The 27885-nt window shown below is 41.1% G+C and overlaps 2 protein-coding genes across 9 annotated transcripts in view; one reads left to right on the top strand and one right to left on the bottom strand.

Moving 5' to 3' along the window:
• The window catches only part of ttf2 (transcription termination factor, RNA polymerase II), a 75510-nt gene that overhangs the window by 2117 nt on the left and 45508 nt on the right, over positions 1 to 27885 (top strand). For all 5 annotated transcript variants that reach the window (XM_077617873.1, XM_077617872.1, XM_077617874.1 and 2 more), the window contains exon 2: positions 22644 to 22871. The gene's annotated coding sequence lies outside the window, so the exon portion shown is untranslated. The remainder of the gene's footprint in view (positions 1 to 22643; positions 22872 to 27885) is intronic.
• Positions 829 to 27885, bottom strand: part of LOC144087413 (rho GTPase-activating protein 20-like) — a 31883-nt gene continuing 4826 nt past the window's right edge. For 3 of the 4 annotated variants that reach the window (XM_077617881.1, XM_077617882.1, XM_077617880.1), the window contains exons 2-15: positions 15902 to 15987; positions 13350 to 13526; positions 10388 to 10537; positions 9592 to 9633; positions 8985 to 9069; positions 8823 to 8900; positions 8688 to 8754; positions 8308 to 8493; positions 6774 to 6973; positions 6532 to 6696; positions 6346 to 6455; positions 6089 to 6278; positions 3281 to 3395; positions 829 to 3172 (exon numbers count right to left, since the gene is read on the bottom strand). In XM_077617881.1, coding sequence (XP_077474007.1) covers positions 1836 to 3172; positions 3281 to 3395; positions 6089 to 6278; positions 6346 to 6455; positions 6532 to 6696; positions 6774 to 6973; positions 8308 to 8493; positions 8688 to 8754; positions 8823 to 8900; positions 8985 to 9069; positions 9592 to 9633; positions 10388 to 10537; positions 13350 to 13526; positions 15902 to 15984 — 2985 coding nt within the window. In that variant the 5' untranslated portion in view covers positions 15985 to 15987 and the 3' untranslated portion in view covers positions 829 to 1835. Of the gene's footprint in view, positions 3173 to 3280; positions 3396 to 6088; positions 6279 to 6345; positions 6456 to 6531; positions 6697 to 6773; positions 6974 to 8307; positions 8494 to 8687; positions 8755 to 8822; positions 8901 to 8984; positions 9070 to 9591; positions 9634 to 10387; positions 10538 to 13349; positions 13527 to 15901; positions 15988 to 18973; positions 19262 to 27885 lie in introns of those variants that run through there. The other variant, XM_077617879.1, reaches the window with a different exon arrangement.

The following is a 27885-nucleotide window of genomic DNA, read 5'->3' as shown; positions in this document are numbered from 1 at the left end:
CATGGTGGATGACGTAACTACACATGGTAGTAGCCAATCAAAATGTGTTTACTTTTGGAGGAGGTGTGCCCTGGAGCTAAATAGGAAAATCTCAATAATCAACTCGTTTCCGACTGGGAAGCCAAAGCCACCATTTGAATCCTTAATTATCCCTTTGAAACCCCTAGTTTTGAGTGTGTTATTCAATCAGGCGTCCACTAAAGTTATATAAGTGTGCAGCTCTTTCTATATCAATAGGTACTGTCATGTGAAATAAAAGAATTGAGTAGGGAGTTCAAGTGTGTGCTGAATATATGGCTAACAATAATACGCAAATGTGTGTACTTTGGCAGAGATCACATTTTTTTTAGTGGTTGTCTGACTGTCTGGTGGGCGTGTCCTGTCTTCTTGACCCGTTCTATCAATAAAAGGAAACACTTAAAAATGTATTTTGTACATTCCGAAACGTTCATGCTAACTTATTATGTAACGCGGTTACCCTTGGCGCGAGAATGTGTGCGTATAGCCGTGGTCTCTGTACTCTTCTGTTCTTAATGATCATAGAATATATTCATATATAAAATTCCAGTGCTTCTTTAAAACTGAAACTCCAAGAAGCGACCTTTCTAAGTTCGGAAAATGTTTATATTTATTTTTTTCTGTGCTATTGTGTATATTTTTTGAGTGGCTTTTAAGTATTTTGGATATTCTCATTTTTTTGTGATCCTTTTTTTAGTCTCAGAAAATTAGTTATATATTGATATAGTTAATTCTAACACTAAACCCTAATAAAAATGCGTAATGATCATCTATAATCAAACCAGAAAAAGAGTCATTATGACAAATCAAAAGTATTTCAAGAGCATTTTATTCAAATATTATACACAATAGACAGAAATATGTAGCAAATATAGTCTCTATGGCGACAGCAGCAGCACATGTACAAAAATACAATTTGATTTTATTACATAGCAAAAATCATAGACTTATATTTATCATATATGTATTTCTGTATTATAAATACAAAGTGGGGGGACGGGGACTAGACATACAATAATAAGAGTTTATAAAATGGGATAATACAAATTTGGACGTTAATTACACTCATTCAGAAGCATGGGGATTAATTACTACAAATAAATAAATACCTGCCAGCTTGGTTAAATAATTTAAAAAAAAATCTAAATTGTTCACGTGATGAAAAAGGCCAATTTAATTTTGGATTAATTTTTGGCAACTTATGCTCGTGTTTTGTAGGGCGCATCACAAAATGGCCTCTGGCACATGCACGCCAGCTTGCTAAAGTCCGAGTTTAATCTTTATAGCTATTAATTTCAAAGTGTTTTTGTGCTCATAATTTGGTGGGATGTCTTACCAGGAATGAGCCTGGCGTTTTACCAAAAAAGGGGTCTCCTTTGTCACTTTGGAGTGACTTGGATGGGCTTCAAAATGTGTAAACAAACCGTAAAAACTTTAGCCTTTCATGCTTGGAGGCAGGAAGCACATTTTTATCTGCTTCCATATCCAAATGCCTGTGTTAGGCATTTCCATTTTTTAAATCCATTTTTTTGGGCAAACCAACATTGCCTCATGTCTTTACTTGCTAACACGTCAAATTCAGTTATTTTGGCAGAATGCAAATGGGATGTCGGAAGTGCGTATACATACCAGCTACATTCGCAAATTGGCAATGCTTTCTGTTACTTTTAAGTTTATTTTATCAAAACCAAAGACACTATTTTGGCAGGAAGTGCATTTGTACCTAAAAAAAAACAGTCATATAAATCTCCCACCCTGGTACCGTAAACACACAACAGTAAGAAAAATATCATAAAAAGTTTGTACAAAGTTGGTAATTACACGTATGACTCTTCAGCGAAAAAGAGCTGGTCAAAATCATCCAATCGGGGCTCACTACACTGCCGACTGTGAAACTCCTTTCTGGCTTGCGCGATGGCCAGCGCTACTTCTTGGGTCCGGCGCGCGCAACCTGCCGCATCCCCACTCGCGGAAAAGTAGTCCATCACGGCACGGTTAGCCGAGGGCGACAGGGGCTCCACGTCCGACACCCTGAGGCGACCTCGGGGTCTGTCCAGGGTTTTGGAGATGGTGCACAACGGCTCCGAGCGTCGGCGCGGGAGCGTCCGGCTCTGGACGGGCGGTGTCAGGGAGTCGGACTTCTGCCGTTTGAGTACCAGAGTAGTGGCACTTTGTCCGTAGAAGACGCCCATGGGGGGCTGGGTGGCGTCGGATCCCGCGTTAGGGGCGTCGTGGAGGATTCGTAGCTCTTGCACGGTCAGAGTTTTTTCCACCGCCTTATAGAAGGTTGAGGTGCGTTGGAGTTGAAGCAGCGCCTGCTGGTAGGAGGGAGGACTGCTAGACCGACAGTTGGCCGTCCCGCTTTGTGTCCTGGCAGAAGGTGGACCCTCGCTAGTGTGTCCATTTAGATGCTGCTTAAGGGAGAGGCGGCGGTCCTTTTTGAGCCATGTGTTAGGGTGGGCGCTGTGGCCGGGACGGGGATCCTTCTGCGGTGGGGAGCATCGTGGCGATCGGAGGGGGGCGTCCCCCATCGAGACGGCACCGTAATCGGTGGAGTACTGGGAGAAAGCGGAGTCCAAAGAGCTGAGAGAAGAGCCAGTGGGAGAGGTGGCTGGTGAAGATAGGCTGGAGCAGCTAGCGTCTAATCGCAACGGAGGCGGAGGGGAGTGCTTATTCTTCCGCCGCGCACTGTTCGGGTCCCCCTCTGAATTCAGATGGAGATTGTTCATGTCCTTCTCCAGAAATTCGTTGTCTTCTTCTTCTTCTTCACCTTCCATGGCGGCATCGTAGCTAGCCTTGCGTAGCATGAGGCTTCCCCCCGTGAGGGCAGCCAGGGCAGGCTCGGAGCTCCGCCTCAGCCTCCGGTTGGCACCCTGCGAGGGAGCCCCGTTGGTGTAGCGGGTGCGGGGCTGGCGGACGACGGGGCTAAAGCGGCGGGGCCTGGCAAGTGGCGGCAAAGGGAGGTCGTCACTGCGGCCTTCGCCGTCGGCTTCGCAGTCGCTGAGCGTGAGGACCGAGTCGCAGCTGCGGCTGTCGGGTTTGTCGCGTTTTTCGGGAAGAGGCAGCTGCTCCTGGCACGGGGACTCGGGTTCGTCGTTCAGCTCATTTTCTAGGCTGTCGTAAGAAGAGTCGTTCATTTGGAACGACGACGCATCTGGAAGGAATCACAAAAAAGGCATCAACGATGATGGATGGCAATAGATGTTGGATCTATTAGCAAGATTTGATTCCATATTGGTTTAGTAATGTAAAGGTTTCTTACCAGAGCCGTGCTCACTGCTGCCACACTTGGAGCTGAACGCAGAAAACAGGTTGGTGACGTCGTCACCCAGCACGGCGGTGCAGTTCTCAATGAAGAAGCGTACTAGCTCACACACCTGAGGAGAGAAAAATGTCAAAACTTTAAGAAGCAATTCAAAAATGGCAGATTGAAATCACAGATTTTCACATTTCTGAACTAAAAATCACCAAAATAATTGCCAAAACAGATCTGTTTTGTTCTTCTACATCTGAGTTGTAGTCATCGGACAACACTTGTTGAGTGTTTGCTCACATGAGGTCTGTTGATTGGAGGAATTCCTGACCTAAATAATATTTTTTTCTCTCCTTGATATCGACACAGCTGTCCAAACGTTACCTCACATATTTTCATTCTGACAATTTCCCTTTTTTTTTTTTTTTTTAAACGCCCACGCTCGCATTCCGATCAGAACGTGTCAGCCAGGACCTTGTCGTACCTCATTTTGGCACCAAATCTGGGCCAAAACTTCCACTTTTCTTCACTTAGCACATATTGTAACCAAATTCTTGAAATGAGTTGTACTTTTGTAGTTGGTACATCCGGATAGTATTCACAACACCTCATTTTTTCCACAGTTTGTTGTTTTAGCTTTGTTCTAAAATGGAGTGTGTCAAATTTGGAGACAAGAAATTAATTTCAGATTAGAAAAAAAAGTTAGAACAACGAAACATGAAAAAAGTCAATATTTTCCAGATGTACTCAAACTATGACACACATTTTCCAGTTATTCTTTTAAGCAAAAAAAATACACATTAAACAGGTTAAAGTGATGGAAACAATTTTGATCAACATTTCTTCCATTTTGCAAATACAAAATAGGTAAGAGTTGACACCCAATACATAAATTAAAATTAAGATTTTTAAATGACCGAAACTACCCTCTTTTCCTGCAAATGGGGAAAAGGAATTCCATCCATTTTGGAATAAGGTTGTGATATAAAAAGAAGTTGTTGGAAAAATGATGCACTGTAAAATATCAACTTTCCAATATCTCTAAATATTTTCCATCTCGCACATAGGAACATTATGCATACTGTACATGCAGTAGATATATTTATGGGGATAAAAATTGGGCTCAACTGTGAAAATCAGGAAATATTTGCCAGCTATTGAAAATTAACTGAAAAAGATATGGACCCGCGTATTAAACTCAGTCATAACAGAGTGTTGAAATTCCCCTTGAGCAATTATTATGAGTATAATAAATAATACTCCCCTTAGGGGAGGCATAAGCTAAAATATGAAAATGAGTTAGAAGTCCCAAGAAAGTATCTTTAATGTCTTCCAAGTAGAAGCAGAGCGAACGAGACTTGCGTGTGTTTACACAAGCAAGTTAGCCTCGCCGATGACATGAAAACACTTTTTTGTTTGTTTGGGTCCAGATGTTGCGGCTTAGTGCGTCTGAATGCCGTTCGTCGCTACGCGTAAACACACAGGCTGTTCTCTGATGTCACTTTGTCCAGTTTTTACAAAGAGATTGAGAAAGAGAGAGAGAAATAAAGGGTGGCCTGGTTTGGGATTAGAAGGAGCGAGATGCAGGAATCCACATTCCCAAATGTGGTTTTGGATGACATCCACGGTGTTCTTTGCAAATGTGGCTTCAATATGCTGGCTGTGTCTTGCTAATCCTTTTTCTTAGTATTGATAAAGGTAAAGCTAAAACATCCTCATACAGGATCACAACCAATCATTTTGAGTCTTTTAAACTAAGTATTCCTGTGTGTGGTTCCAGTTTTTTGTCCAGCTTTATTCGTTTTTGCTACCGCAACCAAAATGGTGCCGTTCAAGTGGCAGCCAGTGGCGGTAGCTCCGTCCACTCTTGCTCGTTTTACGTTTTTGCTGCTTTTCGGTCATGATGATTTGATTTCGTGATTCTTGATGATCCCATTTACTTTGATTTGCTTTGTGCTTTGTGCTTTTGCTTTGTTGTTCTGCGGCCTTTGCGACTGTACTGTCTAACTTAACTATGCCTTTTCTTGCTACTGTCACAATTAGATTTCCCGAATACGGGATGAATAAAGTTATCCAATCCAATCCAAAGCGCATGGTAGCAGCTCATCTGCTAGCGTTTGAAGAAGCTAATTATAGACACCAGCCATGACACGGCAGGAGGTCCACCTCATTCCAAATTTGGCCTCCGACTTGGACCCCATCGCAAGGAAATGTGGAAAGGGGAATGTTTGCCAAAGAGATATTTGTGGCGGCTGAGGTTATTTTTTTGCTCAAGTCGCTTTTTTCCGTCCCGAAAATGACCATACACATAGAATGGAAAAGCGGACTAATGTCATTCCATATAATTGATGTTGGGTGTCTTAATATACCGGCGTATGTCCACTGTGTTTATAGGGTGACCAGACGTCTGGATTCAGGGAGGACAGTCCTTCACCTAAATGACTTGGCTAGTGCAGCTTGAAAGTAGCACACTTATTTTTCCTCCCTTTTGGAGTTGCGTTTGAATGCAAGAAACTCAGCTTGTTTGCTGCATTGCAATGTCAAACAATTAGGAAAGTGCATTTATTAACTTGACATCTGACTCAACTTTACAGATGCCACAATGTTGTAAATGTGACCGCTGACAAGATAGATTTGGTTAGTTAAAATGTAATTTTGGGTTTTTTGTTGTGTTGGCACATTAGTGGTTGGCCATTTACTGCAGTTGACTCGGTTATTGGTGTTGGATTTATTTTTTTGCAAATATTGTAAGTCAGAAAATAGTGTGTTAGTATGTAGCACTAAACTATATTGTATTCAGGCACTAGTTTGCCTCACCTTCTTCGCACCCTCCCCCTCCATCTCAGGTGTCCCCGGCGTAGAGGCCCAAAGCATGCTGGGAGCAATGCAAACAGACAGGTTGAAGGCATTCATCTGGTTGTCGTGGGCGTGGCCTTGAATGCGGTGCAGCACGGCGGTGACATGGCGCAATAGCAGAAAATTCTCGGGTGGTAGAAGGCGCAGTAGTCTACAAAAAAATGGCAGGGAAATTGTGATAAACGTGAAATGAGAAGAGCTCCTTCGCAAATCGCTACCTTTGAATGTCGCCGGTCACGTCGCGGCTCCCTTCGCTTTCCATGGCTGCAGCCCATTGGTCGTAAAGGTCCGAGCAAAGTAGGCTGCCAGGGAGGCTACGGAGGAAGTCCTGCCATGAAAACAACAATGGAATATTATTTACGGTTAAGAAAAATGTTGTTTGTTTTTTTTGTGTACGTTTTTACCTTGAGGACGGCGGCCACGACAAACACTGATTGGTGGGTGAAATCGCCGTCGTCCGACCCGGCATCGAGTCGCTCACGCAACTCCCGGCAGGCCTTGGCTCCTGCCGAGCGCCGGAATACTCCCCGGGTGTACGGACCTTCCACGTAAAGGAAAACTAGCATGCCCTGAAAGAGAAAAACGTTTTTTAATACGATTAAATCCTTCGCTGGTGTGCTCATGCTCGAATCTCGTTTTTTCTCACCATGACTGGTTTAGGCAGGCCGTTGTCGGCCGAGCAGACGGAGGCGAGAGGCTGTCCAAAGAGGTGGCCTGGGCCTGGGCCGGGGCCAGGTGAGGTGGGGTTAAGTGGGGGGCCCACATCCAAATGGTTGCTGGAGCCCCGCCAGAAGGGCCAGTTGATTAACGAACGCTTACGCTTGAATGACTTGGACTGGGCAGGGTCTGTGGGGAAGATGTATATGTCCATATTAGGATTAGTTTTGTCTATTCAGTCTTATTATTTTGAATCTGTAGTGGAAGATAAAAAACCTATAATCAGAAGTTATAAACCAGGTTTAAAACATTAAAAACTGCAAATATAGATCGAAACCTTTGAAACCATTTAGAAATTGTCATTTAAAACCCCAACCCTGGTTTAAAACATTAACAAAGGCTTGAAACTATAATATCAATCTCCCTCATATAAACCTCAAAACTCTAATTTTGTTCTATTTTAATTCTAATTTCAAACCATAACAAAGGGTTGACGCCCTAATTTGAAAGGGTAACCTAGCTCAAAATCTTAATTCCGAAACCAAACCGATGCTTTTAAATGAAACTTAGTTTAACGCCCTAATTAGTTTATTTTATTTCGCATTTTCCAGCATTGTCACCTACTGTGTATATAAACAAAGGCGCCCGTGCTAGCACAAATTTTAGGATAGTTTAACACTGCAGTTGAATGAGGTGGCGTGTCGCCAACCTGCAGCGCACACAGAGGTCTATTGAGAACTCGCGTCTACCTTTTATGCAAAATATGCGCGTTTATACACTGTGGCTCTTGTTGACAACCACAACGGTGTCATGCGGTTTCAATGTCAGTGAGTAACCACACATAACACATAATAGCTTTTTATGTCAACGTTCTGAGAACTCTCCGGAGTTTTTGATGGCGCACAAGCAATTCCGACTCAAAAGTGTCTTCAAAACCTTCATTTGAAACCCCATTCCAACACTAGAAACCCTAATTCTAGTTTCAAAGTCATAGCAGGAGGACAGGTTGTTATTCTCTTGTAAAGCTTTACTCCCACGATTTTTTTTGGGGGGTTTCCCTGCCATCAGCGTCCATCTTGTTTGTCTTTCCCGCGTCCCATCCCGTTTCCGCTCTTCTCGCTTTACCCGCCGCCGGCTGTTTGCTTTTTCCCGGCTGCCTGCTGACCTTCAAGCGTGTTATCTGCGCTCACGTTTCCATCTTCCTTTTCCCACATTCTTTGTCAGTCACTTTTTCGGGGGGTTCAAATCGGCGGGGGAGAACATTCCGACACATGACTTGCCGCCTCTCGAGAATCCCCCGCAAAGGAGCTTGCGTTATCGCCGCACTTTTCGCCAAACCCTAAGAATTTATCGTCTTGTTTTTTTCTTCCTCCTAGGACCTTTGACTTGTTTTTCTTGATAGTTTTAGACATTGAAACGGCAGGCGTGGGGGTAACGAGGTTTTAGGGAGGTAGCAAGGTGCTTTGAGATGACAACGCTTCCAATAACCTAACATAGCGGTTGCCGTGTTTTGAGTTCCTCACCGATGAGCGCGTGGTTGCCGTGCGTGACCTTGCTGGGCTTGAGGATAAAGTGGCAGCGGGTTTCGGCGGGCAGACATCGGTCCAGCAGCAGAACCTCGGGACAATCGCACGGACTGCTCATGTCGGGAGCGCCGCTAGCGCCGTTTCGGATGTGACTCATCTTGATACTGAATGGGAACTCGTGGCCTGGACAGGACAAGATGACACAACCACAACACACAATAATGAATACTCCACCCTTTAAGAAGCAGAGGAGGAATTTTTGGACGAACAAATGTACAAGAAATGCCAGAAAAACAAACAGGGACGCTTGCTTCCAGATGTGGGAGTTGAAGAGAGGACCAGAAATTATGAATATCAAAGTAAGGCGTGGTCCTCACCAATCAGAGGGTACGGAGGCTCATCTTTGCTGGAGCTCACCCACAATCGGTGGTCCTTCACGTGACCCTATGCAACATAGAACACAAGTCAGGTTAGGATCTCGAGACCAGGTTAGGGGATCAAGCAGTACTCACTTCAATCCCGAACTGGTTAAGTGCCATTCGGATGACGTCGTTGGTGTTGTCTGTGTTGTTGACCGCTAAAGTTTTGGCCTTAAGATACATAAACAAAAAGAAGTTCCATTTATAACTGCACAATTATTTCTAGGGACAATTTGAAACGTGATGAAACCGTACATAAGCGCAGTTTCCGATATCCTTGGCAAATATTTTGAGAGGGACTGTTTTAGGGTCATCTTTGTCTTTGCCCTCGTTGATGCGACTAGAAACGACAAAAGGTTTGCTGTAAATTCTGGAAGCGTTATAATAAGTGAGTAAAATACATTTACAGAAAGCAAATCAAATACATTCATGGATTTAATCAGTGTATAAATGAATCCTAATTTTGTTAAGATGAATTACATGAAGCAAAAGGATAAATAACTATGAAAGTAAAAATGCATTGATTCAAAGTTGAATTGAAAAACTTGGCTTTTTTGAAAAAAAAAAACAGTATATGTTTTTAATAACATAAGAAATCAATATATAAAATACAATAATGAAAATAATGCAATATGAATCGATACAAAATATAATGAAATAAATGAAAAAAAAAGTCATCATTGATTGAAATGAATACACAAAACATGCATACAAATTTTCAGCATTAGTCATAAAAACTAACAAAAATCTTTTCAGAAACCCTTTTTTTTTTAAATAAGATGTTTTTTTAAAGTATCTTTATTGCTGTCACATTGGTTTCTAAAAAGTTTCCCCAACATTTTCACACAAAATTCTTCTTTACCTTTTCATGAGCATCAGCCACTTCTCCTTGTGCTCCTCGGAGCTGAGGAAAAGAAATCAAAGGATTACAAACACATACTACAACCATTCCATTCCCCCAAAATATTGACAGAAACGACGACGGGGAGCGTCTGTGCGATAGCCACGCATGGTTTACGTAACGACCGATTCGGCGGAGCCGAACCTCCGAGCGGATACCCGCTGAGGAGAAACATGAGGACGTTGCGTCACGACCGCTCGCCCGCCATCAAGCCAAACATACGGTGCTACACATACGTGTGTGTGGGTGTGCACGCGCCTTTCACGCTGCGGTTTAGTTGAGGAGCGTTAGGAATGGAGCGCCGCCCTTCAGGGGGCTCCTGGGCCTCCGTGCACTCTGCTTGAATCTACAGTATTTGGAGCTTTCCCCTTGAAGCTACGCAATGGACTTTACGACCATCTTGCCTAGCAGAAGTAAACATAACCACTGGAAATACTCCAAAGAGTACAAAAAAACAAAAAAACGGGATGGTCAGTCACACGCAATGTGCCGTAAGCTATTTGACACATGTCATAAAAAACTTGTAATTATCTTATTCGGCGCCAGCTGTTTTTAAAGTAGACTTCCACAGTTATTTTGTAGCTATTTATGGGTGATCCTTCAATACTGTGTTTTGGGACGGATTCAACTTCGGGTCTGGGTTTGCTTGCACGTTAGCGACTACAGTTTTAGTTTTGTTTCAAATCCCACAAAAGTGGAATTGAGCGACAAGTGAAGGAAGGGACCAATAAGTGAGTTTAAATCGTTGGGAGCGTACCTGAAGGTGGCCACGCTGTTGCATGTAGGCCAACCCAAAACAAAACTCCTCTCAGGGTTGGTGCTACCCTCGCAGACTTCCTCCACGCAGCCCGCCGTCCACATCTCGCAAACGCGGACTCGTGCCTTCACCTTGAAGTGAGACGGAGATCTGCCAGATCAAATGATAGGACAGCATTAAGCCATTTTGGTTTATTGTATGAATGACGTGTCAAATGAAACACAATGGAAATTGGATATGTGGGATCAACTGTTGGAAGATAACACAAACAATGATGGATGATATCGTAGAACATAAATGCATATGTTGTCCATTTGCAGTTACAAAAGGAATTTATTTTTGAAAATACATACTAATTATTCCCTATTGAGAACATTTACAATAATTCGAAGTAATGTTGAATACATCAATAATGATTGAGTATTAATTATACATGATTTTATTACATTAGTTATTTTTTATTTAGACCAGATGAATAAAAAGTGTGAAATTCTCATCTCCCATTTTGTGTAATTTATCATCTTTTTTTACAATTTATGAATTTCATGATCAAAAGTAAGGTTATTTGTCACATATTATTATAATTTTTGTGTGCAAAAATGGTCAAAGACTTCAGTGTAATTGACATTTGATTTAGTCTGTTAATGACCTCAGCCCACAAACATACATTTTTGCATGCAATACGTTTATTTAAATATAAAATTCACACAAAAATTAGGGTTTAACATCAGAGGAATTGTATAGCCCTATAAACAATACATAAAAATAACTTTTGTGTATCGTTTTTTGTGCTTTAAAGGTTTTGTAATCAGAAAAGATGACCAAAATTTAACATAAAGCGACCAGGTCGGCTTAAAAATGACACAACCAAGCATGCATAAAAGCTCTAAACTAGCGAATGCTAATGAATGATCGCATGACATTTATGAACAGGCGTGCTCACTCAAAAGTGCGTTTTAGCGTACGTTGGATTACAGAGGAGGTTTTTCCAAATGTGGCGGCTGCACGTCATTTTGTCAAACATTCCTTCGATTTGGCTTGCATTCAGTTCAGCCGCCGTGTAATAAAGACAATTATAGCCGAGGGGTCGGCTCGGAATGGAACCCACCACAAAGGTCCTGCTCTGTCTACACACTCTTGTGTTTGCGTGTGTTTGTGTGTGTGTTAAATACGGACATGCTCTTTATGTTTCTATTTCGGTGCATTGCTCTGGGTGGGGAGCCCTCGTGCTGGGCTTTGATCCCCGCCGGGCTTCATATGGATTTAATTGGCCGGAAAATAATTACACGTTTAGCAGAGGGAGGCAAAGCGAGTAGTTGAGGAGGTTAGAAGAGTTCAAGAGGGAGGAAAAAGGGAAAGACAAGGTAACGGCCAAAAAAAGCGAAGTTTGATGAGAATGGTAGGGGAGAATCAAGTGGGTTGGGAGGAGAGGTGAGAGTTAGGAAAGTAAACAGGAGTGAAGGAAGAAGATAGTGAGGGATAGACGTACTGAGGTTAGAATGTAGGATGTTGAGGAGGAAACACGATAAGTCGGTACGGAGTGAGGTAAGGTGGTGGTAGTAGTAGTAGTAAACTGGTCGTCTGATAGAGTGGTGGATTTCCCATAAAGCAAGAATGTAGGAATGTGCCAGTATTGACTTTTTGACTTCCGATCCAATCTGATTTTTCTCAACATTTTTGCCGATAATGATCGGATGTCCACATTTTTAGACCAGTAAAAATAGTGCAAAATGTAACCAGTAAATTATAAATCAGTTTGTCCGTATGAAAGCCAAGAAATGTTTTGTTTACGATATTATACGATGATCTGTTACTGTCATAGTTTTTAAAGAGATGTAGCCCCACTCTGCGAAAAGCAAGATAGGACTGAAAACACGGGACGTCTGAATGGGTCCCAATCTTGTGACCAAATTTGATACTGTCCAATACTCCAAAAATAGACATTTTGGGTGCGGAGTACTGAGTAGCGGATCGGGACATCTTTACTGAGTAGATATTGACATAGAACGACGTGTGTCGGATAAGTTAGGAGATTGTGTGGGAAAGAGTCAAGGATATAAAAGTACTGCAGTAAGTGAATGCTGACATATGAGATATTAAAGGATGCAGTAAAGAGAAAAGTATAAGGTCTAGGACCAGTGTGGCCAAGTCCGATCCTCGAGAGACCCTATCCAGTCTGTTTTCCATATCTCCCTCCTCTACCACACCTGAATCTAATGATCAATTCATCAGCAAGCTGTCCAGAAGCTTCATGCCGATGATTTCATTCAGGTGTGTGGGTGGAGGAAGACATGGAAAACAGATTGGATAGGGGGCCTTGAGGACCGGAGTTGGCCACCCCTGGTTTGGGATAACAATGTAAGGTTGGGTTTTATGGAGGTACTTGGGTCAGGTAGGATTCTAGGCAGTTAAAGAAGTAGTTGGGGACAGAAGAAAACAAGTACTATGGTAAGTAGGCCATGAGGGAAAGAATTGAGGTAGTCGGGAGCTAAGGATGTTGGATTTCCAGAAGGTAAGTATCTAGGGACTTAAGTATGTCAGGCAGGTGTAGAGGTGGTGCGGGACATACTGTAATTAAGGAAGTAATAAGATAAGAAGGTATTGCAGTAAGTGGATATTGAGATAATGAGATTGTAAAGGATGCAGTTAGGCGGTAGTAAGGAAAGTACACAGATGCAGTTGAGAAAGTAACTGAGGGAGATGTTTGGTTAAGGAAATAGTTAGGGGCAGAGGTAAGGAAATTGTAGTATGATAGTGGGTATGGGTATTTCAGTAAGGTCGTTATATTAGTGCATTGAGGGAAGGAGATACAAGTAACCGGAGAGATGGTAGTTAAGTGGTAGGGAGTGCTATGGAAAGATGTGGAGTATAGAAGTGAGGTAAAGAATCTATGTAAGGACTGAGATAGTGAAGTGACATGGTAAGGAAGGTAAGAGAAGTTGTGCATTGAGTTAGGACTGACTTGGTCTTGGTGACGATAAGCGTGTCGGTAAAAAGGAAAAGATGTCTGTCCTGGGTCTGCAGGCCTGTCTTCATCTGGACTTGAACGTGACCCATGAAGGCCCGGCCCGGACTCTCGCACAGGAAGCTCTGGACCAGTGCGCAAGACTCTGGACTGATGGGGGTCATGTAGCTCTCCCTGAAAATCAAACAGTCGCCATGATGTTTCTTGTTCTCACTCGACAATCTTCTGATTAGGTAGTAATGAGTATACAATGGAGTGGTTGTCATGGCAGCAGTGTCAGGAAGTGCTTGGAGAGCTCCATCCTTTCCTGTTTGGATGCAAATAATGTCGGCTTATCTGCATCCCCTTAAGTGTTTACAAACACGCGGCGGACGCTCGCACGAACATGTCCGCCCATCCCAACAGAATTTGCGCAACGACACAATAGCATCATCATAATTTAGGATTATCTGGAGTTCCCTTTTTCTCTTATGCCTTTGTCTGACCTGGTCTCGTTAATTCTCTTCAGCCAAACCGCTCTTGCCCATGTTGGCTCGGCACTCTGTTTGCATTTACTTCTCGGTTTCTGTTCTTTCTCTGACCATCGTCACTTGACTCTTCCTGTTACATGACGTTTGTGGCAGGGACTTTGTTCTTTGTGTTGCATAAAATTTGCTTGGACATTTTTTTTGCGGTCACACTAACAATGTGATGCTACATACACTAGTTACCTTATAGAGATATATTAAAGAACCTAGAGAATTTCCTGAAACAGTGTCTTGTCTTCCCTGAATAAAAGTGCAACAGACAACACAGTCGGTATTCAGGACGCGTCCAGCCCCGCTGAATGCCAGATTGACGGCTGAGCAGACCACCTCCTTTTGAGCGTGATGGATGCGTCTGCTAATGGCCGCATTGTGACATGCCTGATGTTGATTAATGGCATTGGCAAACACCGAAAACCAACATAGCATACTAATACTGCAGTTTGGCGTTTGCATGCCCGCCTCTATGCCTGTGTGGGTTTTCTCTGGGTATTGCAGCTTCCTTCTGCATCCCAAAAACATGCATGATAGGCTGATTGAACATTCTAAATTCCCCATAAACCGTGCTTGAGTGTGTGTGAAGGGTTGTCTATATGTGCCCTGTTATTGGCTGGCAACCAATTCAGGCCCCAGCAGACCCTGAATCCCTCATGAGGAGAAGTGGTCCACTTTAAAGTCTTTGAAAATTCGTTTTCTTCATTGTGTATTTGCAGAACCAAGTTTAAGTTTGACAACTAGCCATAATAAAGGAAATTCTATTAACTCAATATAAGAAACTACGCTTCACTCGACTCTGATTGTCTGATTGACCGAGGACTACAGGAAATTGGCCACACTAACACTTTCTCATGTCTTCCCACCCGCGTGACTACGTCCCCGCCTGGACTAACACACAACACTCAAGTCTGAATATTCAAACTTCCTCTATTTTACAAAGGCATTAAAAGCCTAAATGTACAGATGCCTGATTGTAATATTCAACTGTAGAAGTTTGTTTGTGTGTGTGTGTGCATGTGTAGGGGGGCATGTGTGTGCGTGTATATACATATAATTATATATATAAATGTGTGTGAGGGAGAGGGAGTGATGTAAGGGGGTAAGTTAAAATCCAGGGTCTGTATTTTAGGGGCTCCTGATGGGAAAGCCATGCTGACAGGAAGTGACCTCATTGCATTATTGGATTTCACTTTTAACAAAGTCAGGTTGCTTTTTGGAAAACAAGTTGCTAGGTTACAAAAGACACACACACACACACACACACGCGCGTACACACACACATACATACACACTCCGGTACTTTCCTGCTGTGGTGGAACCGCAGTGAGCCAGTATGAGGTCATGTGATTGGATGAATATGTGAGGCTGGCTTGCATAACGGAGAACCCAAAAGGATCGTTAACCCTTTGGCTGCCAGGGACGGTAATAGACTGCCGGCCTCTTTCAGTTGAGTAAACTGATTGGACATCAATTGCTATTAATGGTGGTGAAATAAGATACAGGTGGCAAACTCCTAGCCAAAAAGCCGCGTCATTTTGTGTGGCCCGCCAAAGCAAATGGTGGCCATTGACTTTGTTTTTCCCATTGAAATCAAAATATTGTCATCACTGTAAGATTGAGGACTGCAAAGATCTGATTTTTTTATACTGTGTCGTCCTGCCTTTTGTTGTTTGGTTATTAAACATTGTAAATGAATTTAAAAAAATAGTTGCAACTATGTGGCTCAAATCACATGACTCCAATCTTTTGAGTCCGGATAGATTGGCTTATGATGATTCTAATTCAATTCTGATGGAAAGGGTCAAGTGACACATTGGTGGCTCCGCATGAGGCTGATTCATATGTTTATAGCTTACGAGCCCGTTTCATGGCACATGTGCACAAATCCCTTCCGCTTCCTCCCGATAAGCAAGGCCAAACGCACTGGGAGAACCTTTAATTAGCCGTGTCCGCACCAAGGCTGTTGCATGGATGCCAGCTTTCATGAAAGGGGTGCTGAAGGGGGTCACAGTGTGTGTGCGCCCATACCTAGATGTGCTCTTGGATCTAGTCAATGCTTTGCTGATGACCAATGAGGGAGCAGATTGTCTTCTCTGAGCCAGCGTCTTCATCTTCTACATACGGAGGGAGGGGAGACACAATGAAACATGTGATCAGTTTTTATATTCATCTTCACTCAAGCCACAGGAAATACCAAAAGGACGCCAACATCCATTTGTGTGCGTGTATAGAAGTAGAGAGACTCCGAGGGGAAGTGCGGCAGCTGGAAGGGAAGAAGAAGCGGCCGCAATGAAGGAGAAGGAAAAAGAGGAATTGAGCTTTAAGCGCTAAAGATGGAAAGTGGCGGCAAAAAGTCGTCTGCGGAGTGCGGTGTTGGGACTCAATCAATCACTAGATTTGACTTTCAGTCTAATGTTTTCAACTTAAGAGGACGTTCCTGTACACATGCACAATGGATGTAGATATCTGCAACAACTAAAAAAGTAGACTGTTGTTTTGGGCGAGTTTTGTATTCAATTGATGATATTGCCATTTAGTTTCAACGCAGAAATATCTTTTGCGAGACTAGTGTTGTCATGAAACAAATTCAAACTTCATATCCCGAGGCATCACTATGTTTGTTCATTCTATACTTGACCAGAAAAACACGATATTCCCCTGGATTTGTTGTTGCCAGTAAAACCAACGCTGAAGGCAATAGTCAGAGTTGACTGACAGGCCGCACACAGTATGCTTATGACATAACAAGAGGAACCAGTCCAAAGTTGGCACACAATCTTGTCATGTTGCATCACATGGCGAGATGTTTTGAATATCTTCCTGTCTTCCAAATATGAAACGAGCAATTGTGTATGATGTTAAATTTGTACATTGCAAACAAGTGTCAATCAAAAGTCAGCATAGCTGCATAGCAGCATATTATCTCAGTTCGCCATTTCATCACTGTATTTGCAAATTTCCATATTTCATGGTAAAATCTTATACTTTGACTTTGTAAAATATTTTTTTGGCACGTGTGCATGTAAATGTCATATTTGTCTATTATAACACTTTGAGTGACATCACAAATGAGAAAATCCCTCCCACTCAACAAAAACCATTAATTGGCTGATAAAAAGAAAATAATCATCTCTAAATATTTAAACTTTTCATCACATTCGCCCATGAATAGGATTATTTATTAATAAAATTTCATATTTTGGACACATTAGATTTGTCAATGAGAATGTCAATGAGAATATCAATGAGAATGTCAATGCATTGTCAATGTCATACTTTGCTCTGAAAATACAATTTTGCACATTTGAAGCAACATTAGATTTGGCTTCAAGATTAAATGTTTTAATTTATAAAAAATACCACATTTTCCAAAATCCTGAATATCAGAAATGTAAAAAAAAATGCATTTTTTTACACTAAACTCCAGAATGCACTAGTTGACCAGATAATTTTGCTTTACCACAAAAATTTACTTATTTGGGGATAAAAGTAAAGTGTATTCATTACATTAAAAATAGTTCACAGAGAGGCCAGTCCAACCTATGAAAATGCCATGTTTTCTCCTTATAAGAATTTCAAAAATCACTATCAGAAACCAATAATTTGAAACTGGCCAATTTTCTTTCTATATTTTTCCACAAAAATGCAATAAGTTGATACAAAAAGTTGCTAGGAAAGTGAATGCTAAACACTATTTTTTCACAAAAAGGCACTAGATTATTATATATATATATATATATATATATATATATATATATATATATATATATATATATATATATATATATATATATATATTAATACATTATGAATTAATTAAGCCTCTCACCCATGCTTACATAAAACTATCCTTACTTTTATCTTGTAAACATCCAAGTCATGTTGTGCACGTACTATATCATGCAGGTAGATACCCGTTGTCGCCATCCATCATCTTATCGCAACAGTGATAACAAATGCAGATAAACGTCGGCATGCGGAAAGTTGACATTCGTGAGCACTTTGGTGGCCTGGAGCAAAATCCGCTAACGACAGCAAAAAAAAAGCTACCCAAAGTGAAGCTAAAAATAATGAAGGGAAAAAATATAGATAATCACACACATTTCAAACGTGACTTTACATGTTCCAAATATCAACACTACATGCTTACTCAGCATCAATGTCCCACTAAAATCACAGCGCTTTTGGTTTGTGGGATGCATGGCCACACAAGTGAAATATATGTACACAAAATTCCAACAGTTGACCATAAAAGGTGGTTTTGGGGCCTAAAAATGCAAATGCCATACATAGTCACAAATATATATATGTTTATATATGATGCCTGGAAAGTTGTCGTTTTCCACAAATATTTCTCCATAACTACCCCAAATTTTCACCCAAAAAGATGAATAGTACTGTAAAGCTGCAGTTCTTACAAGGGCCACGCGCAGCGCTGTTTACAAGTATTTGTTGACTCAAGATTGCAAAGCGTGCGTGGACAATGAATGTCATTTTTTTATCATTAGTCTATTTATCTTTCAATCTCTTAATCTGATGCTTTTAATCCCATAATGCGCCACAAGCAGCACGATGTGTGATTGTGTGCGTGGAAATACTAAACTATAACAATGTGATAAAAAAAACCTATTTTTCCACAGTATTGTGAAAAATAAAATACATTGTCACAACTACAAGGTATTTGGCCAATAACGTGGTAGCTCCTCATTTATAATTGCTACTTTATAATACATCTTTTATCACAAAAAGACAACATTAAAAGGTTCAATCCTGCCTGAGAATGATGCATATGAAAAATTATGATGCACATGAAGCTATATTTTATGTAAATAACGTGTTATCAAATAGACAATTTTCCAATTTACTTACTAAAAAGGAACATGCAAAGGCCAGAAACGTGTAAGATCTTCCAAAATTTGCAATTAAAACCATTGTAGGTATAATGAAATATTTCGAAAAATGGCTTATATTATGTGACAAATGGTCGAAAATTGGTAACTGAGTGCACAAAAATGGACACACTAGGGCGGACAATAAAGCAAATAAATTCATGAATATAAAATGGACAGATGAGAAGTGGTAGGTGGACCGTCTGGCTACCTTTTTACTATCCGGGAGCGGCGCGTTGTTTCTGGCCAGAGAGTCCGAGCAACTCCGGCCCACAGCGGCGCCCTGCTGCTGTTGCGGTGACATGCTTTCCATCAAGAGACAGATCCACCGGGCCGAGCGCACCGGGCAAATAGTATTTCCATGACAAGGGCTCCCGATAAAGTTGTACTTTTATCCGGCGAACAGTTGGACGCAAGCCGGAGGAGGTTCCATGACGGCGATGTTTCGCCACGAGAAAAGCCGTAAAGCTACTTACTCCGAGCGGACTCAAATTTGGTCTGAGCGCCTCTTGACTGGAGGACCGACCAATTGCAACTCCGGCATCAAATTGGGCGAATGTAAAGGGACATGGTTCCGGTTTGCTGCCAAAATAAAAGACCAACCTGAATATATTGTAAAATAAAGGGTTGTTTAGTAGATTGACTTTATTTTGAAATGTCATCAGTTAAGAATAAACAGAGTGACAGGAAATTGAAATGTAGGATGGACTATTAATTTCTAACTTGATACAATTGATGTCACAAAGTCTGGTGCGCTCGTTGAAAAAAAGATAAATCAAAGAACAAAGATAAACCTCATTTTCTGCTTTGTCCTCACTAGGATCGCGGGGGGTGCTGGAGCCTATCCCAGCTGACTTCAGGCCAGAGGCGGGCAACACCCTGAAATGGTGTAGCAATTGGTAGCAACCATTTACCCAGGTGTTTGTGATTGTCATCAACCCCTGTCTGTGTATTTAAACCCTGTGTTTTTATACATCCTTGTGGGAGTATTGTTGTTATCTGTGATGTTTTTTAATTATATATATATATATATATATATATACATATACATACATATACATATACATACATATACATATATATATATATATATATATATATATATATATATATATATATATATATAATAAAAATGTGTTTATGGATTATACATGATGGAAAAAATAGCTTGCGGGGAATAGGAGGGCTATTAGTGAAGGCCCACATCTACAGTGCATGGTTTGCTGCGTCTGTGACGTCATTAAATGACTATGTTCTGCCATCCTTTGCTAATGAACTGAATGGCTAAACACTCATTCAAAGCAGAAGCAGCTCCCAGTATTATGTCGTCACGTGAGTTAAACTTGGAAGCGGCGCAGACGCTTTTGGAGGCCAGCCGTCTGTTTCCTGATGTTATTCTGGACAGCGGCAGCGGTTTGCTTTGGTCCGCTCTCGTGTGTCTGGAAGATATAGAGCGAGCGAAGGACTCAAACAGGGTGTGTCAGAGCTGTGGTTGGAAACGATGGTTGTGTTGCCCGCCTGCCCTGTTTGCACTCTTGCTGCTGGCAACAACAACGACAACTGCGCACTTGAACTTTCTTTTTGTGGATCGCACATCCAATGTGGTGTCACGCACATTTACTAGCATACCCTTAGGAAAAATCACATTAGGCATATCTGACTATTTGGATGCAATAGTCATTTGTTGTATTAATGAATAGGCACTACTAACAGATAATATGAGAAGTTGTTAGTAGCAAGTATTGATGGCATATTATATTGGTATGTTGTAGCACAAAGTACAACTTCGTAATAGTAGTGAAAGAAGTAATAGTATGTAGTAGAAATTAGAATGTGTGTAAGTAAGCAGTAGTAGTTGTAGGTATTGTGTTGGTTATGTTGATGTAGAGAATATAATAAGTAGTCATTGTTATGTTTTCGCCTCGGCTGCGGAGCAAAGTGGTATCCATGAGAAGGAATCAGGCAAACAAGAGGAAAGTGCTGGTGCACAACTTGGGATTTTAATGAAAAATAATCATATAAATAATAAAGACTGGGACAAAATAAACAAAAATATAAACTTAAGGGAAATGCATGCCGCAAACATTACTCAAAGCAAACAATACTCCCTCAAGGACGTACAAACAGTTTCAATATATTGGAAGTCAATCACAACCAATGGCAGCCAATGACTTCATTTATTTTCCCTTGTTCTCCCGTACAAACTCAAACTCAACAAGCGGTCGTTGCGAGGCAGACTTAACAGCTCTATTCCTTAGTTGCTCCATTGGCTGATCCAACACAATTAAACACAGCAGCCACACCCCCCACCAGGCTTATTGAATGACAGCCTGTCATAAATAGCCCCCCACCATCAAAAGCATTACACTCGTTACTGACAATCAGGAGGCCTCCATGAGCACCTGAACAAAAATTTCTTCAGACCTGAAGAAACAGACAGACAGACTGACAAATAGACACGATAGCGTGGAGACACAAGGCAGGGAAGCAGACGTCTGATGCACACCCACCCACACCCTGTGACCTGCCTAATCAGCTTAGTGCAGTGGGCCTGCAGAGAGTTGACATGCTGTTGATGTGCTGCCATGTGCTCTTCGTCTACTCTACTACTACTACTGTTGTTGTGATGTGCAGTGATTGACTTTTTTTGGTCAGCAATCTTGACAGCTTCCTAGGGGGAAATAATATGGTCCCATATAATCGGAATACATGAAGAAACCCCCTGAAAAAAGGTCCTCCTCAGTGGCCATGATGTCAGGACAATGGCAAATTTGCAGATTTTGCTTTTCCTGTGGTAATGTGCTACTGGATATTGATTTTTTTTAGTAATGGTATAATACAAATTCCATGCAAATTGAGTTTAAAATTAAAGAGAAAATAGTGCAAGAAATACAAAACCATTTTACAGTCAGGAAAGAACTACAAATGAATTAATGGTTAGATTACCGTATTTTTCGGACTATAAGCACCTGAGTATAAGGCGCCCTAGCCAAAGAATGCACAATGAAAAGGAAGAAAAAAAACGTGTGCATTTTTTGTAGGGCAATTTCTTATTTTATCAGAAACCTAACATACATTAGTGTAACATTGCTAAATTGGAGAACAATAGGTATATGTTAACATGTGTTTTTCAGATAACTGGAGCCTTAACAAGCAACATAACAGGCTGTCAGATGTCAGAGACAGAAAAAAACATGTACAAGTTGCACAAGACCAAGGGTGTCAGACTCGGGTTGGTTCGTGGGCCGCTTTAACGTCAACTTGATTTCACGTGGGCCGGACCATTTTAGATATAATATTTAGATTTTTTTTTGATGGATTAAAAGCCCTGAATATTCAGTTTTTTATAGATCTAAAACAATGTTTATTTTAGCTTTTTTAATATATTTTTAGATTTTATAAAATGATTTTTGAACTAAAACACAGAAAAAAATGATTAAAACAATTACAATTATTGATTTAAAAGGGGGAAAATCAGGAAATTTAATATACATCTATACTCTTCATTTTAATTTGATCTTAAAACAGAAAGTCGGCACTCATGATGTTCCCGGGCCACACAAAATGATGCAGCGGGCCAGATTTGGCCCCCGGGCCGCCACTTTGACAAATGTTCACTAGCGTATTTGTGAGGTCATGAGAATAGTGCGACTTATAGTCCGGTAAATACAGCAATTTGAAAGCTGTAAGAGAATCAAAATGATTGAACCAAGAATATTTTTTTCCTATTTCTCTCATTTTATCAAAAGAAAAAGGTTAATTAGTTGATGTGACACAAAACACTGAAAAATTGTAGTCATTGTTTTAGGTGACTTCAGTGATGGTGAATAATTTTGTGCCATCCGTAAGTAACCTGCTACATCTTGTTGTTGTACACGCAGCTAGACGTGGAGCCCCCGAAGCTAATCGACGCCAGATAAGCTCTTCGGCCTACATCCGAGTGTGTCACTCAGCCGTCACGTTCGCAACGTCGCTCACGTATCGCAGCGGCGGGGGCGGGAGCCAAGAGGTCTCAGGCCTGCATTCCACCTCAGGAGGGGGGCCCGGACCACCATGGACAGCCATGGAAGAAGACAAGGACCCAATGAGAGAATCCCCACCGCTAAAAGGTCAGATCATAAACAAAAAGGTCAGAGGTCGCCTAGAGGAAATACTGCATACTGGTCTTGTGATTTGGGTTGCGGGGCGGGAATGGTTGTCTCATTTATTTAATCAACTAAACAAGTGTAATGTAGAACGTTTTCGCCATTTACCAGTTGGAATGAAGACCACAATTTTTGTTGAGTTCGGTTTGACAGCTGTTTTTAACTCGAGTGCGGAAAAATTAGTTTTGCGTGTTTTGTGACTGGTTTATTTCGTTTAGATTTTTTCCCCTTCTAATTTAGTTAGTTGTAATTAGTTTCCAGAGAGCATTTGCTTGTTGTATTTTAATTATTAGTTTTAATTCAGTTTTTTAAATATTTTTTTGTGTTAGTTTTATTACATTGGGTTATTGGCAGGCATGAGATTCACCTGTGTCAAACATAAAAATATTTTTACACAAAACTTCGCAAAACATAACAAAAAGGCATTCATTTCGAATGTGGTCATTTTAACGTGTGTAAATAGTAATTCTTTGGATAACATAGAAAAACAACGATTTTTGTATTCATTTCATTGTTATCCCCTAGTTTTCATTATTTAGTTTGTTTATGGAAATGACAAAAAACTGATCTCAGTTGTTCTCTATCACATTAGCTTTGCATGCAAGAAATATGACAGATGACAATGATTTACATTAGATTCTAATAATGTTCATGATAATGATGTCGTTAACATACATATTTTCGACACATTTTATGAGGTTTCCACACCTGAACGCACTTCTCTCTTCACCACACACACAACTGCTTTAGTGTTGCTATTTTGAAAGGTGTTTTGAAAGCATGACAGACTGAGGCTCCTTTTTTTTCCTCCACGGGAGGTCAAGTGTGCTGTCATAACATCAAATGAAAACATGTGGCGCGTAGGAGCAAAGCCAAGTAAGGAAAACAACACCACTGGATTCCCGCCATTGTGCTTGCACGTACGCACGTGCATGAGGGAGTCTGTGTGTCTGTGTGTTTTTGCGTAATAGCGCTAGGGCTGGCACAAAGGATTTTTTTGGATGGTCGATTAAACAAGGATGATTTTTGCGATAGGTCGACTAATGGGTTGTTACTATGTTCTTTGGGGCTTGACATTTTTTTCTGAGAATGTGCATTTAAACCAAAAACTGCTGACTGTAACTATGTAACTATCATTTTTTTTCCCAAAGTAATGGAGCATTTCTAACTTGGCCAAATTTAATACTTTACTTCTCCTTTTTAATTGAAAAAAATTAAGATTCAAAAAAGAAAAGCCAATATTGGCAGTTTTTTTCCTCTTTGTTGGACAACCCTGGTCCAATTGCTTTTTTGTTATATTATGAATGAAATATTACTAAAAAGTTAAAAAAAATAACTATGTATTTACTGTTTAAAAAAATCCTCTTTTCCCACCTATTTTTCTTTAAAATAATTAAGAAAAACTCAATATGTAGTGTTTTCCTCTTTTTATTTAAAATGTTTTTAAATTACAACGATTTAAAGAGTTGTAATGAAGATCTTTTCCCCTCCTTTTCTATATATTTAGAAAATATACAAGTAAGAATATTTACAATTTGGAGCATTATAAAAGTGGATTTGGATCTTTTTTAAGTCATCAATGCTTCTAAATGGTAAACTGATAATCAAAATAACTGTCAGTTAAGTCAATATCTGATTGGTTGTCAATTAGACAAATAATCGTGGCAGCCCTAGCATGTTGTAGTTTGAGTATGTGATTGTCTATGTGCATTTGTGTGTGATTCATCTTTAATTGGATGTACGTTATCCGTGTTGTGTGACGACTGTGGCACGAAATGAGAACATAAATCCAGATGGCCAAAACATTAGGTACACTTGCATGTGCCAACCATCCAATGTTGTCCAGATTGACAAATGTTGCTAATGCAGCAAATATTTAGCCGCGATGTGACAGAAGAAAATGACTTTAGGCAGCACATGTTGGTTTTTGCTGCAATTTGTCTCGTGCAAGAAGCGTAAACGTCGTTAAACTGCCAAAACAAGCAATCCTACTAAGGCCGCTCTAACAGCTCCACCAGCTAGGGGAATACCCGAATCCCAGCCGTGTGAGGGTTTTACACTGCTAAAGTCCACAAATGGCATCAATCTGTCCAATGGTAATGATGGCATTAAAATGCCTGTTTCGTGTCAGTGGCCATGTTACAGATGTATCGAGCAATGTCTGTTTGTTGTCAGTGGCCATGTTGGTGGGGTTAAGAGCAACTCAAATCCGCTTTAAAAACATTTTCAATTAGTTTGAAAGTCTTATATCTGGAGGATATCTTTGATAACCATTTACAATCTCACATTCAAACCCAAGAACTTTTTAGAGCCTTCAATTGAAGCCTGTTTTTGGAATGCAAGCGTAAACACGATGATGGGAATCCTGCACGAATTCCACACACTGAAAGCCTCAACCTCAGAACTGTGTGGCAGATGTGGAAACCACACTTAGTAACTCAATTCTACACTTGTTTCCTATGGAAAGCAAGCACAAGAGGAATAGATTTTGATATCCATTGACCTCAGATGCCACTAGTATTATCTTGTCACCTCCCTCCAACTACTTCAGTGGCATCGGTGCCATGATCTGACCTGCAGGGGGAGCTACTTCTTCCACCGCCGCTCGAAAAGTTGCCCCTCGCCAACAAGTGTACAATGTCCGCAAACACTTTCTTTCCCTCTTCTACCCCTTTAAACTTCTGGATTCCCCCTTTTGCTCCTCTGCAAGTGTCCACTCTAAAGCCCTCCCTCCACAGGTTCAATTTTTAATCCTCCCCCTGCCTCTTACAGCTGGCCTAATACGCCCTGCCGCCACCCTAACGTCTCAGACTTTCCAACCTGCCGAGTCACCCCGTCCGTCCAAATCTCTGGAGTTTGAATCACTCTAGTACAAACCTCGAGCCAGAGCCCACCCAAGTGAGAGCCCCGGATAATCCAGGTCAGATAAACGTTTGGCTTATTTGGAAGAAGGTGGACAAATACCAGGGACTGCTTAGAACCAGGACAGGTCATAGTCGAGTCTAACTCTGGAATCAATTCCATTTCTAGCTCTGGAATCAATTCAAGTGGAGTCACAGAGTTTACGTCACGGTGTCGACAACTGTGACTTCGTGCGTAGGAATGCGTCAAAATCTGAGGGGCAACACCGTATTGAATGGAGTTAGATTGTCAGGTTAGTCATGGGAAACACAGAACCAAGCTATGTTCTCGTCAAATTATGGCGGGATCATCCATTGGTGTTTTGATTAGAAACCAATGAATAGGATTCGGTTTGATAAAGTAACAGGGTTAGGGTTAAATGAGGAAGCAAAATTAAAAGCCGGGCTAAAACCTCGGGGGAGAAAAACTATGCTTCAGCTGAAAACTAGTTATGCTTTCAAAGATATGAACCCAAAAGTAGGACGAATTCATGGGCAGCCATTCTCTTTAGAGCGTGTCCTGCTTGCATTTGCTAGCTTTTTGTACCGCAAGCACACACCTAGCCAAAACACTACATGTATTAAATCAGTCATGTGAGAACAAACGCCTGCCTGAATACACCGCAATTGTCTTCTCCAAGGCTGCGCTTGCATGTCAGAGTGCATACACACTAAGTCGTCATATTGCCTGACATGTTATGACTTGGGAGAGCTAATGATACAGCAGAAGCCGTCCAGCGCACTTAATGAGAGCTCTTCGGCTTCATATAATTACTGTATATATGCATCTGGGGTTTCATACTGGAGGCCGGGGGCCTCGCTGACCTCGCTGATGCTTTTCCCTCAACACGTGTATCACACACGACCACCGCTCGCAACGTGAGGTGATGTCGAAACGTGCCGTCTTGGTGTTTACGCTTTGTAGGCGATGAGTTTGCATGTGTCGAGATCAATGTAAACATTATTGTGACTCAAAGCAAAATGGAGGCGTTTATCTTCAGTGCTATTAGCTATTGGCCAAACTGCGGATAATGATTCATTTGAGAATTCCGGAAAGTCTGGAGTGGCTGAGTTGTTGTCTATGAGGTCTGATCTCAGGCTTTGGTCTTTTTGGGGTTCAGATCAGAAAAAAAAATGTTTATTGTCAATTGTTGGCCTGTGAAGCTCTTTGAGACATTGTTTTGATTAAAGGGTATGCAAAAAATGTGACTTGACTCATCAGAGCTTTCTGATTTTGGAGGATTTGTCAGGATTGGGTTTTGGTGCACTTCTGGGGTCCTTTTGGACATTTCCATGGCTCCTTTTATTTTTTTTAGGGTAAATGTAGGGTTAGTTTTTAATGGGGTTTCAGGTTGAATTTTAGTAGTCAGTGAGCTTTGATTATATATTTTTTTCCGGGGGGGGGGGGGGGGGGTCTTTAGTTTAATACAATAGATGACCAAGTCAGGTTTAGTGTTATGTTGTGGCTTTGTATTTTAAGCTGCATGGGAAAAATGGTTTGCGTAATTAGAATTTAGGGTTTCAATTTGGGTTTAAAATTGGAATTTAACTTTAGTATTAGTTTTGGGATTAGACAAGGATTTAGCTGAGAGTTAAAGGTTGTGGTTCAAGTTCGGGGTTTAAATGCTAAGGTGGGAATTCTTCATTTGGGTTTAGGTTTACGGGTTGGCTTTGGAGTTAGGCTGACGAGTTTGAGTGAAGCTGTCTGTTTGTTATTGCTGAGCGAGCAATTATCATGGTTATGAATGATTGCCTGGCAATAAATCCACAGTTACCCCCATCTCAGAAAAGGATCAAGTGGAGACAAAATGGATGGTAGCCAAATGGCCTGTCAAAACATGAAAGACTACATTACTTTAAGCGTCCCTTCAAACACTTTGGTGGGCGGCACTCAACGACCTCACATGATACCACCTGACTATTTCTTTACTGTATAATTGCACTTACATGTCTGTAATCCCAGCAAAAGACACCACAGACAAGTAGGTCACAAAAAGAAGAAATATCTACATCTGTGTAAATCCTTCATGAGAACTATCCTCCTTGGAGGTAATCCCTGCTCTGGATTTACGCCGTCA

This window comes from Stigmatopora argus, chromosome 13, assembly GCF_051989625.1.
Source record: "Stigmatopora argus isolate UIUO_Sarg chromosome 13, RoL_Sarg_1.0, whole genome shotgun sequence".
Classification (NCBI taxonomy): Eukaryota; Metazoa; Chordata; class Actinopteri; order Syngnathiformes; family Syngnathidae; genus Stigmatopora; species Stigmatopora argus.
Note: the sequence above shows the minus strand (reverse complement) of the source record. Positions and strands in the feature narration are given on the sequence as shown.